Raw genomic sequence first — 22,163 nt, 5'->3', positions numbered from 1 at the left:
TTATAGGATAATAATAATAATGATGGCGTTTGTTAAGCGCTTACTATGTGCAAAGCACTGTTCTAAGCGCTGGGGGGATACAAGGTGATCAGGTTGTCCCACGTGGGGCTCACAGTCTTAATCCCCATACGAGGGAACTGAGGCTCAGAGAAGTTAAGTGATTTGCCCAAGGTCACACAGCAAACATGCGGCGGAGCCAAATTAGAATCCATGACCTCTGACTAAGGAAGTCGATATGTACAGTAATAGTACAGGTAATAATGATAATAATTATTATGGTATTTGGTAAGCACTTACTATGTGCCAAGCACTGTTCTATGCGCTGGGGTAGATACAAGGTAATCAGGTGGTCCCACGTGGGGCTCACAGTCTTAATCCCCATTTTACAGACGAGGTAACTGAGGCACAGAGAAGTCAAGCGTCTTGCCCAAGGTCACACAGCAGGCAGGTGTCGGAGCTGGGATTAGAATCCACGTCCCCTGATCCCTAAACCCTTGCTCTTTCCACAAAGCCACGCTGCTTCTCTAAGCATAAAGATGTTTGAATAAGGGTGGTTTTCTTGGCGTTGTCCGTCTGTAATTGCTTTTGGGCTCTTTTGATGTCAGGGAGGGAATAATTTGTAAAATCAGACTATTATTATTATTATGGTACTTTCATTCATTCAGTCAGTCATATTGATTGAGCCCTTACTGTGCGCAAGGCACTGTACTAAGCACTTGGGAGAGTATGATATAACAACAGACATATTCCCTGTTCACAACAAGCTCACAATATTCCTTGTGTAAAGCACTATTCTAAGTGCCAGAGTAGATAGGAGTTAATCAGGTTGGGCACAATCTCTGTCCCCTTAGGGCTTTCAGTTTAAATAAGAAGGAGAACGGGAATTGAATCCCCATTTTACAGATGAGATAACTGAAGCACAGAGAAGCTAAGTGACTTTCCCAAGGCCACACAGCAGACATGTGGCAGAATATGTTCTGTTTTTTGTCCTTGTTTAGAAAAGTAACGCCTTCCAGGCTTTTCAAGCCATTAGTTAATCAATCACTGGCATTTATTGAGGACTGACTGCGGACAGAGCCTTGTATTCATTCATTCATTCATTCAATCGTATTTATCGAGGGCTTACTGTGTGCAGAGCACTGTACTAAGCGCTTGGGAAGTACAAGTTGGCAACGTATAGAGACGGTCCCTACCCAACAGTGGGCTCACAGTCTAGATGTACTAAGCCCTTTTCAGTAAACTCGTTATGGGCAGGGAAAGTGTTTACCAACACTTCTATAATAGAAGAATATAATATATAATATAATATAATATAATATAATATAATATAATATTATATTACAATACAATATAATATAATATAATATAATATAACAGAACAGAACAGAACAGAATATAATATAAAATATAATATAATATAATATAATATAATATAATATAACATAATATAATATAATATAATTTAACATAATATAACACAATATAACATAATATATAATATAATATAATGCATAAAATCATAATATAATATAATATAATATAACACAATATAATATAATATAATATAATATAATATAATATAATATATAATATAATACAATGCAATATAATGTAATAATATAATATAATATGATAAGATATAATATACTATAATATAATATAAAATAATAATATAATATAATATAATAATATAATAGAGTCTATAATAGACTCTCAATCAATCATATTTATCAATCAAAGGACACTGTACTCTGAGCTTGGGAGAGTACAACAAAGTGGCCTAGTGGATAAAGCACAGGCCTGGAAATCAGAAGGACCCGGGTTCTAGTCCTGTCACCGCCATTTGTCTGCTGCGTGACCTTGGGCAAGTCATTTCACTTCCCTGTGCCTCAGTGACCTCATCTGTAAAATAGGGCTTATGACCGTGAGCCCCATGTGAAATGTGGACCATGTCCAACCTGATTAGTCCGTCTCTACCCCAGTGCTCAGTACAGTGCCTGGCACATAGTAAGCACTTAACGAATACCATAAAAAACCCAAAAACATAACAGACACATTCCCTGCCCACAATGAGCTTACAGTCAAAGGGGAAGAAAAGTCTAGTGGGGGAGAAGAGCCTAGAGCCCAAGAAAATCCAAGTTTAGGAAAATCAGCAGCATGCCATAGTGGTTAGAGCCCAGGCTTGGAAGTCAAAAGGTCATGGGTTCTAATACCAGCTCCACCGCTTCATCATCAATCATCATCAATCGTATTTATTGAGCGCTTACTGTGTGCAGAGCACTGTACTAAGCGCTTGGGAAGTACAAGTTGGCAACTTATAGAGACAGTCCCTACCCAACAGTGGGCTCACAGTCTAAAAGGGGGAGACAGAGAACAAAACCAAACATACTAACAAAATAAAATAAATAGAATAGAATAGATATGTACAAGTAAAATGAATAGAGTAATAAATATGTACAAGCATATATACATATATCTTGTCTGCTGTGTGACCTTGGGCAAATCACTTTACTCCTCTGGGCCTCAGTTCCTTCATCTGTCAAACGGGGATTGAGACCGTGAGCCCCACGTAGGACGGGGACTGTGTCCAACCAGATTTGCTCATAGCCACTCCAGCGCTTAGTACAGTGCCTGGCATATAGCAAGAGCTTAACAAATGCCACAATTACTATCATTATTAATGGCGGGGAGAAGTCATGGTGTCACCCGACATTAACCCCTCCGTGCCCTGGGGTCCAACAGCACTGACCTGACCGTTGGGTTTACACAGGAGAGTCGTGCAGTCGAAAGTCGTCCGCAACCTGTCCTGCCCCTTCCAGAAAAAATCCAGCGGAGGGTCGTGATCCGGAGCATTCCCAGAGTCGGCCTCATCTCCTTTTCTCTCCGCAGACGCTGCCCAAACCTCCAAGGATCAGAGAGAAAGGAGAGCAGCTTTCCAATCAGAGAAACATTAAATGGGGACTTCTGGTTTGGGTTTAGTTTATCACACTGATCGTCTCCCTTTATTCACCAGCCCCACGGCACTTACGTCCATATCCGTAATTTATTTATTTCTTTCTATTAATGTTTGCCTCCCCCTCTAGACTGTAAATCTCGTGGGTGGGGAATAGATCTGTTCCATTGCTATATTGGAAGCAGCAAGGCGTGGTGGGAGTCAGAGGGTCATGAGTTCTAATCCCGGCTCGGCCACTTGTCTGCTGTGTGACCTTGGGCAAGTCACTTCATGTCTCTAGGCCTCAGTTCCCTCATCTGTCAAATAGGGATTGAGACTGTGAGCCCCAGATGGGACAGGGACTGTGTCCAACCTGATATTCTTGTATCCACCCCAGCACTTAGTATAGTGCCTGGCACATAGTTAGCACTTAATAAATGCCATAATTATAATTACAGTGCCCTGCACACCGTAAACACTCAATAAATATGATTGATTGTTGATTGATTGAGTCGGGATCTTTGCGATTCCCCACCCGCCATTTTCAACAATAATCTTCAGAGCTGGAGTCCTTTTAGACAGTCAGCTTATGGTGGGCAGGGAATATGACTGTTAATATTGGACTCTCCCAAGCGCTTAGTACAATGCTCTGTGAACAGTAAGCGCTCAATAAACACGGTGGACTTATTTACGGTACGGTGGTCGAACCAAAAGATTTCCCTTCCGACACAGCGCCATTTTCATTCCTTCACAGGAAAGGGCGATGTGAGAGACAGAATTATCATCTTATTTATCGTCACCGTCTCTTCTTTGAGGCCAGCGGTTGCTGGGAGGGGGATCCTGTAAGAGAGGGGTCATGTAAGACTGGGGAAAACAAGGAGTTTTGCTTTCCAGAGATGAAGCAAGGGATGAGACTCTCGTTGGGTAGGGGAGAAGAGTCACTAGATCGTAAGGTTCCCCTATTTAGATTGTAAATCCCTTGTAAGCAGGGATTGTGGCTTCTTCCTTTATTTTCCGTAATAAATTATTCATACTTTAGTTATTTATTTGTGTTACTTCTTGTGGGCATGTGTCTGTTTATTGTTGTACTGTAATAATAATAATGGCATTTATTAATTCCTTCTAGACTGTGAGCCCGCTGTTGGGTAGCGACTGTCTCTATGTGTTGCCGCCTTGTACTTCCCAAGCGCTTAGTACAGTGCTCTGCACACAGTAAGCGCTCAATAAATATGATTGATTGATTGATTGGACTGACTGACTGACATTTCCCTCTACTACAGCCCAACCCGTAAGTCACTCAACCTCTCGGTGCCTCAGTTTGGCATTCGGTGGAACGCGCTCCGTCATGTTCACTGAGCGCTTACCGTCCATTCAATTGAGCGCTCACTGTGTGCCGAGCACTGAACTAAGTGCTTGGGAGAGTACAAAAGAACAATAAACCGACACATTCCCTGCCCACAGTGAGTCTAGAGGGGATGAGAATGTGAGTTTTCACGTTTCTCTCAGAATTCACTCGGCTTAACGACCTGCGCCCACCTTCACTGTGGAATTGGCCTTCATTCGAACGTTGGGGGGAAATCTGTAGCAAGCGATCGCTTGGCCGTTGACGTTTTGCTGTAAAACATAACCTCCGATACCCTCTTCTTTCTCCGCAGAGCTGTTGAGGAGCGTCACAAAAACACCTTCGGGATCCACCTCAGCTATTTTAACGTCTCCAAGAGCACTGGATAACGGTAAAAGCAAATGTAATGCTTAGAAGCCAACTCGACGTGGTGGATTTATACGCGCAGAGTTTCACTCCCTAAATCTGTATCGTCTATAGCATGGCCTAGTGGAAAAAGCCCGGGTCTGGAAGCCCAAGGACGTGGGTTCTAATGCCGGCTCCGCCACCCGTCTGCTGCTGTGTGACCTTGGGCAAGTCACTTCGCTTCTCCGTGCCTCAGTTACCTCATCGGTAAAATGGGGATGAAGAGTGTGAGCCCCATGTGGGACAGGGACTGTGTCTGACCCGATTAGCTTGTATCTTTATTTACTTATTTATTTTACTTGTACTTATCTATTCTATTTATTTTATTTTGTTAGTATGCTTGGTTTTGTTCTCTGTCTCCCCCTTCTAGACTGTGAGTCCACTGTTGGGTAGGGACTGTCTCTATATGTTGCCAACTTGGACTTCCCAACACTTAGTACAGTGCTCTGCACACAGTAAGTGCTCAATAAATATGATTGATTGATTGATTGATTGATCTATGCCAGTGCTTAGAACAGTGCTTGGCATGTAGTATGCTATTCACGCCTGTTTACTTGTTTTGATGTCTGTCTCCCCACTTCTAGACTGTTAGTCAATTGGGGGCAGGGATTGCCTCTCTTTATTGCTGAATTGTACTTTCCAAGTGCTTAGTACAGTGCACGATTGATTGATTGATTGATTGATTGCTCTGCACACAGTAAGCGCTCAATAAATACGATTGAATGAATTCATTCATTTATTCATTCAATCGTATTTATTGAGCGCTTACTGTGTGCAGAGCACTGTACTAAGCACTTGGGAAGTACAAGTTGGCAACATGTAGAGACGGTCCCTACCCAACAACGGGCTCACAGTCTAGAAGGGGGAGACAGACAACAAAACAAAACATATTAATAAAATAAAATATAAAATAAAATAAAATGAACACAGCATTTAAGAAATAGCACAATTATTATTAATGGATAATACAGCTGTCTAATAAATAGAAGCAGTGTGATCTAGTGGAAAGAGAACAGGACTGGGCATCAGAGGACCTGGATTCTAATCCCAGCTCCTCCTCCACCTGCTGTGTGACCTTAGGCAAGTCACTTCACTTCTCCAGCTTGTCGTGGGCAGGGAATGTGTTACAGTGTACTCCCCAAGCCCTAAATTCAGTGTTCTGCACGGAGTCAGCACTCGGTAAACACTATTGATTGACTGTCTGTGCCTCAGTTTCCTTTCAATACCAGTTTTCTCTCCTATTTAGACTGTGAACCCCATGTGGGACAGGGACTGTGTCCAACCTGATAAATTGGTATCATCTGTCCCAGTGTTTAGAACAGTACTTAATAATAATAATAATAATAATGGCATTTGTTAAGCGCTTACTATGTGCAAAGCACTGTTCTAAGTGCTGGGGGGGATACAAGGTGATTAGGTTGTCCCACGTGGGGCTCACAGTCTTAATCCTCATTTTACAGATGAGGTAACTGAGGCTCAGAGAAGTTAAGTGACTTGTCCGAGGTCACACAGCAGACATGTGGCAGAGCCGGGGTTTGAACCCATGATCTCTGACTCCAAAGCCTGTGCTCTTTCCACTGAGCCACGCTGCTTCTCAGTACTTGACAAAGAGTAAGCGCTTAACAAATACCATTTAAAAAGGAAACTAGGCACTCTGTCAATCTCAACATCTAAGCGAACATGCTTTGGCAAAAAGGGGTCTATATAATATTAATATTAATAATAGTACTAAAGTGCTTATTATGTGCCAAGTACTGTTCTAAGTGCTGAGGTAGAGACAAGTGAATCAGGTTGGACACAGTCCTTGTCCTGCATGGCACTCATAGTCTCAATCCCCATTTTCCAGATGAGACAACTGAGGCACAGAGAAGTGAAGTGATTTACCCAAGGTCACACAGCAGACAAGTGGTGGAGCCGGGATTAGAACCCAGGTCCTTCTGGCTCCTAGGCCCCTGCTGTTGCCACTGGGCCACTGGGGAAAGTGGAACAGAACATAAGGCAATCATCACATTCCAAAAGGACGCAGAAATTGAAGCCCTAGATAACCTTCTTGTGGGCAGGAAATAATAATAATAATAATAATGATAATAATAATAATAATAATAATGGCATTTGTTAAGTGCTTACTATGTGCAAAGCACTGTTCTAAGTGCTGGGGGGGATACAAGGTGATCAGGTTGTCCCATGGGGGGCTCACAGTTTTAATCCCCATTTTACAGATGAGGTCACTGAGGCAAGTTAAGTGACTTGCCCGAAGTCACACAGCTGACAAGTGGTGGAGCTGGGATTAGAACCCATGACCTCTGGCTCCCGAGCCCGTGCTCTTTCCACTGAGCCACACTGCTTCTCTAATATGTCTGTTTCTTCATTCATTCAATCGTATTTAATGAATGCTTACTATGTGCAGAGCACTGTACTAAGCACTTGGGAAGTACAACATGGGAATAAAGAGAGACAATCCCTGCCCAATCAATCAGTCATATTTATTGAGCACTTACTGTGTGCAGAGCACTGTACTAAGCGCTTGGGAAGTATAAGCTGGCAACATATAGAGACAGTCCCTACCCAACAGTGGGCTCACAGTCTAGAAGGGGGAGACAGAGAACAAAACCAAACATACTAACAAAATAAAATAAATAGAATAGATAGGTACAAGTAAAATAAATAGAGTAATAAATATGTACAAACATATATACATATATACAGGTGCTGTGGGGAAGGGAAGGAGGTAAGATGGGGGGGATGGAGAGGGGGACAAGGTGGGGAAGAAGGAAGGGGCTCAGTCTGGGAAGACCTCCTGGAGGAGATGAGCTCTCAGTAGGGCCCACACCGGGTTTACAATCTAGAGGGGGGAAGACAGGCATGAAAACAAGTAAAAACAGGCATCAATATCAATAAATAGAATTATAGATATATACATACGTATACAAGGCTGTGGGGCGGGGAACGGGAAAAATGAATGGAGCGGGTCAAAGTGACACAGAAGGAAGGCGGAACTGAGGAAAAGGGGGGCTTAGTCTGGGAAGGCCTCTTGGAGGAGGTGAGCCTTCAGTAGGGCTTTGAAGAGGGGGAGAGTCATTTTCTGTGGGATTTGAGGAGGGAGGGCCTTCCAGGCCAGAGGCAGGACTTGGGCTAAGAGTCGGCAGCGAGACAGGAGAGATGAAGGTCCAGTGCTAAGTTTAGCACCAGAAGAGCTGAGTGTGTGGGCTGGGACCAAATATCTTCCCAAGTGCTTAGTACAGTGCTTTTCACACAGTAAGTGTTCAGTAAATACAATCGCCTGACAGTCACCCCACCCTCAGTTCCACAGCACTTATGTTCATTTCCACTCCTCCTCTAGACTATAAACTCATTGTGGGCAGGGAATATGTCTGCTATATCGCTATACTGTACTCTCACAAGTACGTGGTACAGTGCTCTGAATGCAGTAAGCGGTAAATAAGTATCACGGATTGATAATAATAATTGTGGTACTTGTTGAGCAGTCATTCATTCAATCAGTCATTCAATCATATTTATTGAGCGCTTACTGTGTGCAGGGCACTGTACTAGGCGCTTGGGAAGTACAAGTTAGCAACAGAGACAACCGCTACCCACAACGGGCTCACAGTCTAGAAGGGGGGAGACAGACAGCAAGGCAAGTAAACAGGCTGCAGTAGCATCGTTATAAATAAATAGAATGACATATATAGACACATCATTAATGAAAATAAATATAATTATAATTATAAATATGTACAAATATGCACAAGTGCTGTGGGGTGGAGAAGGGGGGTGGAGCAAAGGGAGCGAGTCAGGGCAATGAGGAAGGGAGGGGGAGCAGAAGGAAAGGGGGGCTTAGTCTGGGAAGCCCTCCTGGAGGAGGTGAGCTTTCAGTAGGGCTTTGAAGGGGGGAAGTGTGCTAGTTTGGCGGATGTGAGGAGGGAGGGCATTCCAGGCCAGGAGAAGGACGTGGGCTGGGGGTCGATGGCGGGACAGGTGAGAATGAGGCTCAGTGAGGAGGTTAGCAGTGGCAGAGGAGCGGAGGGTGCGGGCTGGGCTGGGGAAGGAGAGAAGGAAGGTGAGGTAGGAGGGGACAAGGGGAAGGACAGCTTTGAAGCCGATAGTAAGGGGTTTTTGCTTCATGCGAAGGTTCATAAGCGACCACTGGAGATTTTTGAGGAGGGGAGTGACATGCCCAGAGCATGCCCTGCACACAGTAACCGCTCAATAAATACAATTGAATGAATTCTATAAAAAGGTCATCTGGGCAGCAGAGTGAAGTATAGATTGAAGTGGGGAGAGACAGGAGGATGGGAGATAAGAAAGGAGGCTGATGCAATAAACCAGTCAGGATAGGATGAGTGATTGTACTAATCTGGTAGCGGTTTGGATGGAGAGGAAAGGGCAGATCTTGACGATGTTGTGAAGGTGAGACCGACAGGTTTTGGTGATGGATTGGATGTGAGGGGTGAATGAGAGAGCAGAGTCCAGGACGACACCGAGTTTGCGAGCTTGTGAGAGGGGAAGGATGGTAGTGCGGCCACAGTGACGGGAAAGTCAGGGAGAGGACAGGGTTTGGGAGGGAAGATAAGAAGCTCAGTCTTGAGCCAAGCACTGTTCTAAGCACTGGAGTAGATACAAATTAATCAGGTTGAACACAGTCCCTGTCCCACATTAATTAATAAATTAATAATGGCATTTATTAAGCACTTACTATGTGCAAAGCACTGTTCTAAGCACTGGGAAGGTTACAAGGTGATCAGGTTGTCCCACGTGGGGCTCACAGTCTTAATCCCCATTTTACAGATGAGGTAACTGAGGCACAGAGCAGTGAAGTGACTTTACCCAAAGTCACACAACTGACAGGTGGCGGAGCCAGGATTTGAACCTATAACCTCTGACTCCAAAGCCCGTGCTCTTTCCACTGAGCCACTCTGCTTCCCCTGGGCTCACACTCTTTATCCTCATTTTTCACAGATGAGATAACTGAGGCCCAGAGTGGTTCAGTGACTTAGATTGATTCATAACCAGAATTGATTTATTTACAGCAACATCTGTCTCCCACGTTGGACTGTACATTCCTTGCACACAGGTACAGCGCTTAGTACAGTGCTCTGCACACAGTAAGCGCTCAATAAATACGATTGATGATGAGGTAACGTATCTGTTATACTGCTATATTGGACTCTCCCAATTGCTTTGTACAGTGCTCTCCACACAGTGAGCGCTCAATAGATACCAAAACAAAAAAATTACCTGGATGTAGCTGGGGGGCAGTTGGCTTTCAGAGAAACATCCCAGGGCCCTCCATTTCTTTCCTTGTGCTTCTTGGCTTCCGAAAAGAGAGTGTGAAAATAATCCGATCCTTGTCCCAACAGACTCTCCTCAGATGGGATGGGCGTTGACGGCAGTTTGGCTACCTCTGAGGAGGATCTGTCACTAACTTCGGGGGCATCCGAAGGGAAGAAGTTGTTGGAGAAGAAAGAGAAACCAGAGCACATTGAAATGAGTCAATCCTATTTAGCTTTGTCGCTCCCCACCGAATCGCACCGCTTAGATTTTTTATTATCAGTGGAAAGAGTCCTTAATGAGAAATGCTTCAAGCTCCGAACTCGAAGCTGTAAAATGGTGTGTTAATTTACTTTCTGGAATGACGAGGTAACTTCAGTGACGAATTAATTTCATAATTTTGGGGCTGCCAGAGGAGACGTTATTGGTTATGAGCGAGTGATTTTTCCTTCTCCTTGAGAGTATGAGAAACTCTGCTGGGATCGTGTGTCTTTATTTGGGTTTTTTAACCTTCAGCCAATCAGCCGATTCATTCAATCGTATTTCAATCGTATTTATTGTGCACTTACTGTGTGCAGAGCACTGTACTAAGCGCTTGGGAAGCACAAGTTGGCAACATGTAGAGATGGTCCCTACCCAACACTGGGCTCACAGTCTAGAAGGGGGAGACAGAGAACAAAACAAAACATATTAACAAAATAAAATAAGTAGCATAAATATGTACAAATAAAATAGAGTAATAATAAATAATATTATACAATATAATATAGTATATATAAATAATAAATCCCCCTCTCCATCCCCCCATCTTACCTCCTTCCCTTCCCCACACCACCTGTATATATGTATATGTGTTTGTACATATTTATTACTCTATTTATTTATTTATTTATTTTACTTGTACATATCTGTTCTATTTATTTTATTTTGTTAGTATGTTTGGTTTTGTTCTCTGTCTCCCCCTTTTAGACTGTGAGCCCACTGTTGGGTAGGGACTGTCTCTATGTGTTGCCAACTTGTACTTCCCAAGCGCTTAGTGCAGTGCTCTGCACACAGTAAGCGCTCAATAAATACGATTGATGATGATGATGAATAAATAATAACAATAAATAAATAGAGCATTTATTGTAGGTTGTCCTCAGGACGTGAAATAAAACGGTCCAAGAAAACGGAGCCTCCTTTGCAGGACAGTTGACCCTGACACGGCAGAATAATTAATGGATGGGTGGGGTACTCAGTGAGCAATTATTGTGTGCAGAGCACTCTACTAAGTGCCCGGGAGAGTATAAGAAAGTTTTTAGACCCCATCCCGGCCCCTAAGGAGTCTCCGATATAGAGGGGGTGGTAGACATTGGGAAGCAGCGTACAACTTTCCATCGCATACAACTGAATGATTATCATCATCATCATCATCAATCGTATTTATTGAGCGCTTACTGTGTGCAGAGCACTGTACTAAGCGCTTGGGAAGTACAAGTTGGCAACATATAGAGACAGTCCCTACCCAACAGTGGGCTCACAGTCTAAAAGGTGTACTCTGCACCACCAGAGTACAAGTGGGTAGATATATGTTGATTCATTTATACCTCTTAGAAGGAGCTTAAACCGGGGAGCCAGAGGACAGGGGTTCTAATCCTATCTAGGCCACTTGCCTGCTGTGGGACCTTGGACAAGTCACTCAACCTCTTTGTTCCTCAGTTTCTTCATCTGTTAAATGGGGATTAAATGTCTGTTGTGCCTCCCCCTAAGACTGTAAATCCTGTGTGGGGCAGGGGTTGTGTCTGTTTTTTATATTAATGACTGTCTTTGATATTAATATCTGTCTTTCCCCTCTAGACTGTAAGCTCATTGTGGGCAGGGAATATGTCTGCTTATTTTAATATTGTACTCTCCCAAGTGCTCAGTACAGTGCTCTGCACACAGTAAGTGCTCAATAAATATGATTAAATGAACGAATGAACCCAATAACCTTGTCTCGACCCCAGCACTTAGTACAGTGCTAGGCTCAGAGTAGCCCTGGCCCATGTCATCCCCCAGGCCTGGAATGCCCTCCCTCTGCCCATCCGCCAAGCTAGCTCTCTTCCTCCCTTCAAGGCCCTACTGAGAGCTCACCTCCTCCAGGAGGCCTTCCCAGACTGAGCCCCTTCCTTCCTCTCCCCCTCGTCCCCCTCTCCATCCCCCCCATCTTACCTCCTTCCCTTCCCCACAGCACCTGTATACATGTATATATGTTTGTACATATTTATTACTCTATTTATGTATTTATTTATTTATTTTACTTGTCCATATCTATTCTATTTATTTTATTTTGTTAGTATGTTTGGTTTTGTTCTCTGTCTCCCCCTTTTAGACTGTGAGCCCACTGTTGGGTAGGGACTATCTCTATATGTTGCCAACTTGTACTTTCCAAGCACTTAGTACAGTGCTCTGCACATAGTAAGTGCTCAATAAATATGATTGATTGATTGATAGTAATACTACTACTACTACTAATAATAATAATAATGGCATTTGTTAAGCTCTTACTATGTGCAATGCACTGTTCTAAGCGCTGGAGTAAGCATTTACTTAAAGCAGAGTAAGCATTTAACAGCTTACTCTAACATTTAACAGAGAAGCAGCGCGACTCAGTGGAAAGAGCATGGGCTTTGGAGTAAGAGGTCATGGGTTCAAATCCCGGCTCCACCAATTGTCAGCTGTTTAACTTTGGGCAAGTCACTTAACTTCTCTGGGCCTCAGTTCCCTCATCTGTAAAATGGGGATTAAGACTCCTCAGTTCCCTCATCTGTAAAATGGGGATTAAGACTGTGAGCCCTATTTGGGACAACCTGATTACCTTGTATCCCCCCAGTGCTTAGAACAGTGCTTGGCACATAGTAAGCGATTAATAAATGTCATTATTATTATTTAACATTTTAATCAATCAATCGATCATATTTATTGAGCGTTTACTGTGTGCAGAGCACTGTACTAAGCGCTTGGGAAGTACACGTTGGCAACATATAGAGACAGTCCCCACCCAACAGTGGGCTCACAGTCTAAAAGGGGGAGACAGAGAACAAAACCAAACATACTAACAAAACAAAATAAATAGAATAGATATGAACAAGTAAAATAAATAAATAAATAAATAGAGTAATGAATATGTACAAACATATATACATATATACAGGTGCTGGGGGGAAGGCAAGGAGGTAAGATGGGGGGATGGAGAGGGGAACGAGGGGCAGAGGAAGGAAGGGGCTCACTCTGGGAAGGCCTCCTGGAGGAAGTGAGCTCTCAGTAGGGCCTTGAAGGGAGGAAGAGAGCTAGCTTGGCGGATAGGCAGAGGGAGGGCATTCCAGGCACGGGGGATGACGTGGGCCGGGGGTCGATGGCGGGACAAGCGAGAACGAGGTACGGTGAGGAGATTAGTGGCAGAGGAGTGGAGGGTGCGGGCTGGGCTGGAGAAGGAGAGAAGGGAGGTGAGGTAGGAGGGGGCGAGGGGATGGATGGACAGCCTTGAAGCCCAGGGTGAGGAGTCTCTGCCTGATGCGCAGATTGATTGGTAGCCACTGGAGATTTTTGAGGAGGGGAGTGACATGCCCAGAGCGTTTCTGGACAAAGACAATCCGGGCAGCAGCATGAAGTATGGATTGAAGTGGGGAGAGACATGAGGATGGGAGATCAGAGAGAAGGCTGATGCAGTAGTCCAGACGGGATAGGATGAGAGCTTGAACGAGCAGGGTAGTGGTTTGGATGGAGAGGAAAGGGTGGATCTTGGCAATGTTGCGGAGCTGAGACCGGCAGGTTTTGGTGACAGCTTGGACGTGAGGGGTGAACGAGAGGACGGAATCGAGGATGACACCAAGGTTGCGGGCTTGTGAGACGGGAAGAATGGTAGTGCCATCAACAGAGATGGGAAAGTCAGGGAGAGGGCAGGGTTTGGGAGGGAAGGCAAGGAGTTCAGTCTTGGACATGTTGAGTTTTAGGTGGCGGACAGACATCCAGATGGAGATGTCCTGAAGGCAGGAGGAGATGCGAGCCTGGAGAGAGGGGGAGAGAGCAGGGGCAGAGATGTAGATCTGTAGATCATTTTAAGCACTTTTTACAGTGCTCTGCACACAGTTAGTGCTCAATAAATACAATTGAATGAATGAACAGGTAGTAGTATTATATTTATCAGTTTTTGTTCTGCTCTTTCATCCCAATGGGTTTAAAGTGTTTCCCTGACTGTCATTCTCTGCAAGTCAATTTTTGTCTTTTTTCTCCATGAGATTGGAAGCTCCTAGAGGGCAGGAAATGTAGCTGCTTAGTACAATGCCAATTAATCTCCCTGTTCACAAAGCTTAAAAACAAATCCCATCCAAGCCTGGATAAACTTATTTGTGCCCATCTTCAACTCTCTTGTTTATTCAGTTATTCACTTTAACCTCTCTAGGCAGACATCCTGGGTCCTAATCCTGACTCTGTCGCTCGTCTGCTGCGTGACCTTGGACAAGTCACTTCACTTCTCTGGCTCTTCAGTTTCCTCAGTAAAATGGGGATTCACTACCTGTTCTCCTTCCTACTTAGACTGTGAGCCCCAGTGTGGGACAGGGACAGTGCCCAACCTGAATATCTCGTATTTACCTGGGCGTCTAGTACAGTGATTGGCACATAATGAATACAGCAATTATAATTACTCATAATTATTAATAAGTGATTTCATGTCTGTCTGCCCTATAAGAGTGTAAGTTGCCTGTGGACAGGGAATGTATCACTTCTTTGTACTTAGCAAGCATCTAGTACAGTGCAGTGCACCATAAGTACAACTACTATTTCTCCTGATAATAGTTTCAAGTTTTCATCTGATTTGCCTTCTAATTCATGAGGTTCAATGCTCCATGCTCATTACTTTGTGTTCATTCCCCCTCTAATAATAATAATAATAATAATAATGATTCACAGTCTTAATCCCCATAACAATAATGATGGTAGTTAAGTGCTTACTATGTGTCAAGTAATGTTCTAAGTGCTAATAATAATAATAATGGTATTTGTTAAGCACTTATTATGTGCCAAGCACTGTTCTAAGCACTGGGGTAGATACAAGGTAATTAGGTTGTCTCACGTGAGGCTTATAGTCTTTACCACACTTTACCACCATTTTACAGATGAGGTAACTGAGGCATAGAGAAGTGAAGTGACTTGCCCAAGGTCACACAGATGAGTGGCGGAGCCGGGATTCGAACCCACGTCCTCTGACTCCCAAGCCTGGGCTCTTCATCTCTCTTCATAGAGAAGCAGCGTGGCTCAAGTGGAAAGAGCACGGGCTTTGGAGTCAGAGGTCATGGGTTCGAATCCCGACTCCACCACATGTCTGCTGTGTGACCTTGGGCAAGTCACTTAACTTCTCTGGGCCTCAGTGACCTCATCTGTAAAATGGGGATGAAGACTGTGAGCCCCCCATGGGACAATCTGATCACCTTGTAACAGCCACAGTGCTTTGCACATAGTAAGCGCGTAATAAATGCTATCATTATTATTATTATTTACAAGAATACATGAATCTTGTATGAATCATGAATCATTTACAAGAATACATTTACAAGAATCCCTTTACCTATGGAGAGAAAGTAAAACATTCTCTAAATAAATATAACGGGCACCTCCGACACCAGGTAGCTACGGCTAAAAGCCCTAAGACCGTAAGCTCACTGTAGGCAGGGAATGTGTCTGCTTACTATTGTATTGTCCTCTCTCAAGCGCTTAGTAAAGGGCCCCGCACACAGTAAGCGCTCAATAAATACGATTGACCGACTGTTTCTCCAGCCCACGTATTTCTCTCGGCTGGGGGGCTTCGATGTAATTGAGGTTTTGTTGATCCGGACACGAAGCCAGTTATTCCAGGTGGCAGGAAAGCTCCGAGCAGACCAGAGCAGAGCCAGAAAAAAGAAAAAAGGGGGGGAGTGAAAAGACCAGGAGCGAAGGAATGTTTTCCTGTTTTCCAAACTCAAATATGCATTTGGAGGCACTTCTAAGGTGCAAGGCACGAAAATATTTTGTTTGGGATGAATTGTTCTTCCAAAAATGTTAGGAAGGAGTGTCATTTCCAAACATCCTGGTGGTTTTATATTTAGAGTTTTTGTTTGTTTGCTTCTTGTTTATTCCATTCTACCTTATTTAATTTCTGCAGCCGGCTCCAGCTCTATTCAGCTTGGGAGATGGTCACTTATTTGAGAGATTTACAAATAGGAAGAATCAATCCTTTGTAGTCTTTGAATGCCTATGTTGTGCAGAGCACTGTGCTAAACACTTGGGAGAGCACAGTAAGAGTTGGGGTGCATGAAACTACATTTTGAAAGAATTCAGCCTCCACTTAGGCTGCTATCCCATCAGTTGAGGAGTGCTCAATTTCTTTTTTAGTGGTATTTGTTGAGCACTCCTCTCCCCATCCTCCCCCTCCACACCCCCCCCGCCTTACCTCCTTCCCCTCCCCACCGCACCTGTATATTTGTATATATGTTTGTACATATTTATTACTCTATTTATTTTACTTGTACATATTTATTCTATTTAATTTTGTTAATATGTTGTGTTTTGTTGTGTCTCCCCTTTCTAGACTGTGAGCCCGCTGTTGGGTAGGGACCGTCTCTATATGTTGCCAACTTGTACTTCCCAAGCGCTTAGTACAGTGCTCTGCACACAGTAAGCGCTCAATAAATACGATTGAATGAATGAATGAATATGTGCTAGGCATTGTACTAAGCACTGGGGTAGACCCAAGCTAGTCAGGTTGGACACAGTCCCTGTCCCACATGGCATTCACAGTCTTAATTCCCATTACAGAAGCAGCATGGCTCAATGGAAAGAGCACGGGCTTTGGAGTCAGAGGTCATGGGTTCAAATCCCGGCTCCACCAATTGTCAGCTGTGTGACTTGGGGCAAGTCACTTAAATTCTCTGTGCCTCAGTTGCCTTATCTGTAAAATGGGGATGAAGACTGTGAGCCCCCGTGGGACAACCTGATCACCTTGTAACTTCCTGGGCACTTAAAACAGTGCTCTGCACATAGTAAGCGCTAAATAAGAGAAGCAGCATGGCTCAGTGGAAAGAGCCCGGGCTTTGGAGTCAGAGGTCGTGGGTTCAAATCCCGGCTCCACCACTTGTCAGCTGTGTGACTTTGGGCAAGTCACTTAACTTCTCTGGGCCTCAGTTCCCTCATCTGTAAAATGGGGACGAAGACTGTGAGCCCCACATGGGACAACCTGATTACCTTGTATCTACCCCAACACTTAGAACAGTGCTTTGCACATAGTAAGCACTTAACAAATACCAACATTATTATTATTATTATTATCATTATTAGTATTATTACAGTTGAGGTAACTGAGGCACAGAGAAGGGAAGGGACTTGCCCAAGATCGCATACTGAACAAGTGGCTGAGTTAGGATTAGAATCCAGGTCCTTCCTCCTCCCAGGCTCGTGCTCCATCCATTAGGCCACGCTGCTTCTCCTGTGCTCCATTACACAGCAGGTAAAGACCACTGACCGACTCTGGAACAGTATTTCTTTATGTATGGTATCTGTTAGAAGCAGCGTGGCTCAGTGGAAAGAGCCCGGGCTTGGGAGTCAGAGGTCATGGGTTCAAATCCCGGCTCTGCCAATTGTCAGCTGTGTGACTTTGGGCAAATCCCTTCACTTCTCTGTGCCTCAGTTCCCTCATCCGGAAAATGGGAGTGAGGACCGTGAGCCCAACGTGGGACAATCTGATCACCTTGTATCCTCCCCAGCGCTTAGAACAGTGCTTTGCACATAGAAAGCACTTAATAAATGCCATTATTATTATTATTATTACCTCAGTACTTAGAACAGTGCTTGGCACATAGTAAGTAAGCACTTAACAAATACCATCATTATTATAATCATCACCACTTAATAAGATACAATCAATCAATTTATCCATCAGTGGTATTTCTTGTGCGGGGCAGTGGACTAAGCGCTTGGGAGACCTGCTACCCAGCATCCCACCCTAGATTTGAAGGAAGCCTAGCGGTTAAAGCCCAGTCCTGGGGGTCAGAAGGACCCGGGTTCTAATCCTGGCTCTGCCACCTGTCTGCTCTGTGACCTTGGGTAAATCACTTCACTTCTCTGGGCCTCAGTTCCCTTATCTGTAAAACGCAGAGACAGTGAGTCTTATGTGGGATAGGGACTGTGTCTAACTGGATTAGCTTGTATCTACCCCAGCGCTTAATACACTGCCTGGAACACAGTAAGCTCTTAATGAATGCCATTAAAAGAAAAGGAGGAGATCTGAAACAGATTCTCCAGAACACATGCTTACATAGGTTCCTCGTGGTCCTGCTCCAGTCCGCCAAGGCCGCAGAGGCAGTTCTTGATGCAGGAGGGGGGGAAGTGGATGTAGTAGACGGAGAAGAGACGGACTGAGCAGTGCCCCAGGACACGTTGGATGGGTTGAGGAAGGCAAAGTCTGAGGGTCTTAGCGCTGGGGAAGTCTGGACCAGCTGCTCCGCTGAAGACAAAATCAGGCTGTGCATATTCCCCCATCTATGGGCAGGATAATAGTAACAATAACAATAATAATTATGGTATTTGTAGAGCGCTTACTATATGCCAAGGACTATATTAAGCTCTGGAGGTGGATATGAACAGACTGGGTTGGACACAGTCCCTGTACCTTATGGGGTCACAGTCTCATTCCCCATTTTATAGATAAAAGTAACTGAGGCCCAGAGAATCAATCACATTTATTGAGCGCTTACTGTGTGCAGAGCATCATCATCACCATCAATCATATTTATTGAGCACTTACTGTGTGCAGAGCACTGTACTAAGTGCTTGGGAAGTACAAGTTGGCAACATATAGAGACAGTCCCTATCCAACAGTGGGCTCACAGTCTAAGAGACTAAAAGTACCAAAGTACTTTTGTAAAAGTCTAAAAGTACAGAGCACTGTACTAAGTGCTTAGTACTGTACTAAGCGCTTGCACTGTACTAAGCGCTTAAAGTGAAGTGACTTGCCCAAGGTCACACAGCTCGTGGCAGAGTCAGAATTAGAACCCAGATCCTCTGAGTTCCCCGTGCTTACTCTTTCCACTTGGCCATGCTGCTTCTCAGGATGATGTGAAGTTCAATCCCTATTGTCATCAGCATCATCATCGCTGCGGAAGCAGTGTGGCCCAATGGAAAGAGCCGGAGCCCGGGAGTCAGAGGATGTGGGTTCTAATCCCGGCTCCGCCACTTGTCTGCTGTGACCTTGGGCAAGTAACCTCACTTCTCTGGGCCTCAGTTACCCCATCTATCAAATGGAGATTAAACAATAATAATTATAATGGCATTTATTAAGCGTTTACTATGTGCAAAGCACTGTTCTAAGCACTGGGGAGGTTCCAAGGTCATCAGGTTGTCCCACAGGGGGCTCACAGTCTTAATCCCCATTTTCCAGATGAGGTGACTGAGGCCCATAGAAGTGAGTGACTTGCCCAAAGTCACACAGCTGACAAGTAGTGGAGCCGGGATTTGAACCCCTGACCTCTGACTCCAAAGCCCCGCTGCTTCTCTCTGTCCCGCAGCTTCTCTCAAAAAAAAAAAGCACTGTTCTAAGCACTTGGGAGGTTAACAAGGTGATCCAGTTGTCCCACGGGGGGGCTCAAAGTCTTCATCCCCATTTTACAGATGAGGTAACTGAGGCCCAGAGAAATTAAGTGACTTGCCCAAAGTCACACAGCTGATAAGTGGTGGAGCCGGGATTTAAACTCATGACCTCTGACTCCAAAGCCTGGGCTCTTTCCACTGAGCCACGCTGCTTCTCCAATAATAATAATAATAATTTAACAATAATAATAATTGTATTTGTTAAGCACTTACTATGTGCCAAACACTGTTCTAAGTACTGGAGTAGATACAAGGCAGTCCGGTTGGACACAGTCCCGGTTCCTCATGGGGTTCACAGTCTTAATCCCCATTCTACGGATGAGGTAAGTGAGGCCCAGAGAAGTGACGTGACTTGCCCAAGGTCACACAGCAGACAAGTGGCGGAGGCAGGATTAGAACCCGTGACCTTCTGCCTCCCAATCCGTGTCCTATCCACTACACCATGCTGTTACTCCCTCCTACTTAGACTGTGAGCCCCATGTGGGACAGGGACTGTGTCCACCTTGAGAAACCTGTATCTACCCCAGCGCTCAGAACAGTGCTAGGCACATAGTAAGCACTTAACAAGTACATAATTATTATTAATTATTATCATCATCATCAGTGCTACCTATTGAGTGCTTGCCTTTGGGCAGAGCACTGGACCAAACATTTAAGATCAATCAAACCATCGGTTCTATTTACTGAGCGCTTGTCTTTGGGAAGAGCACTTGGCCAAATGCTTGGGGTCAATCAATCCATCAACGCTATTTATCGAGTGCTTACCGTGTGAGAAGCACTGGACTAAATGCTCGGGAGAGTACAATAGAACAGAGTTGGTAGACACATTCCTTCGTCAATCGTATTTACTGAGCACTTACTATGTGCAGAGCACTGTACTAAGCGCTTGGGAAGTACAAATTGGCGACATATAGAGACAGTCCCTACCCAACATTGGGCTCACAGTCTAAAAGACATTCCTTGCCTGCAACGAGCTTTGACTCACCCTATATGTGATCAGTTAATCAGTGGTATTTACTGAACGCTTGCTGTGTGCAGAGCACTGTACTAAGCGCTTGGGAGAGCACGATACCAAAAAGTCAGTAGTTGCTGGAGGGAGTATACAATCGAGTAAGGAGAGACAATCCTTGCACTCAAGGAGTTTAAAATCTAGCTGAAAAGACAAGCATTAAAGAAATTACCGGTTGGGGAAGCAATCAAGTATCAATCAGTTAATCAATCAGTGGCCCTTATTGAGAGCTTATTATATGCAGAGCACTGTGCTAAGCACTTGGGAAAGTACAACACAGTGGAGCTGAGAGACACCATACCTCGTCCTCTAGACTGTAAGCTCGCTGTGGGCAGGGAACGTGTCTGTTTATTGTTCTACTGTAATAATAATAATAATGGCATTTGTTAAGCACTTACTATGTGCAGGGCACTGTACTGTACTCTCCCAGGTGCTTAGTACAGTGCACTGCATACAGTAAGCACTCGATGAATACGATTGAATGGATGAATGAAGGATCCCTGCCCACAAGCTGCAGTCTAACAGGGGAGGCAGACATTAAAATAGTTTAGGGAGAGGGGAACTAATAGAGTGTAAGGATCATCATCAGCATCATCATCAATCGTATTTATTGAGCGCTTACTATGTGCAGAGCACTGTACTAAGCGCTTGGGAAGTACAAATTGGCAACATATAGAGACAGTCCCTACCCAACAGTGGGCTCACAGTCTAAAAGGGGGAGAGAGAGAACAAAACCAAACATACTAACAAAATAAAATAGAATAGATATGTACAAGTAAAATAAATGAATAAATAGAGTAATAAATATGTACAAACATATATACATATAAACAGGTGCTGTGGGGAAGGGAAGGAGGTAAGATGGGGGGATGGAGAGGGGGACGAGGGGGAGAGGAAAATAAGGATATTTACGTAAGTGCGGTGGGGTTTGAGGTGAGTAGCAAAGCCTTAATTTTCTCTTCTGTCAAATGGGGATTCAATCCCTGTTCTCCCTCCTACTTGGACTGTGCCTCACCTGATTAGCTTGTAACAATCATTCATCCATTCAATCGTATTTATTGAGCACTTACTGTGGGCAGAGCACTATACTAAGCACATGGGAAGTCCAAGTCGGCAACATATAGAGACGGTCCCTACCCAACAACGGGCTCACAGTCTAGAAGGGGGAGACAGACAACAAAACAAAACATATTAACAAAATAAAATAAATAGAATAAATATGTACAAGTAAAATAGAGTAATAAATATGTACAAACATATATACATATATAGCCATTCAATCGTATTCATCGAATGCTTACTGTGTGCAGAGCACTGTACTAAGCACTTGGGAAGTACAAGTCGGCAGCATATAAAGATGGTCCTTACCCAACAATGGGCTGACAGTCTAGAACGGGGAGACAGACGACAAAACGAAACATGTAGACAGGTGTCAAACCATCAGAATAAATAGAATTATAACTACAAGCACATCATTAACAAAATAAATAGAATAGTATCTACCCCAGCACTTTAGTACAGTGCTTGTGTTGTCATGCTGTCGAGTTGTCTCCAACTCGGATCGACGC

At 44.1% G+C, this 22,163-nt stretch overlaps 1 protein-coding gene across 2 annotated transcripts in view; it reads right to left on the bottom strand.

Annotated features, from left to right (window-relative positions):
• LMNTD1 (lamin tail domain containing 1) overlaps positions 1-22,163 on the bottom strand; it is a 242,410-nt gene that overhangs the window by 23,784 nt on the left and 196,463 nt on the right. For both annotated transcript variants that reach the window (XM_038741112.1, XM_038741120.1), the window contains 4 exons: positions 18,256-18,479; positions 9,918-10,104; positions 4,469-4,655; positions 2,750-2,902 (listed from right to left, as the gene is read on the bottom strand). In XM_038741112.1, the coding sequence (XP_038597040.1) occupies positions 2,750-2,902; positions 4,469-4,655; positions 9,918-10,104; positions 18,256-18,479 (751 nt within the window). The remainder of the gene's footprint in view (positions 1-2,749; positions 2,903-4,468; positions 4,656-9,917; positions 10,105-18,255; positions 18,480-22,163) is intronic.

The sequence above is a fragment of the Tachyglossus aculeatus genome, chromosome 2 (assembly GCF_015852505.1).
Source record: "Tachyglossus aculeatus isolate mTacAcu1 chromosome 2, mTacAcu1.pri, whole genome shotgun sequence".
Classification (NCBI taxonomy): Eukaryota; Metazoa; Chordata; class Mammalia; order Monotremata; family Tachyglossidae; genus Tachyglossus; species Tachyglossus aculeatus.
This window is presented reverse-complemented; position numbering and strand designations above follow the sequence as displayed.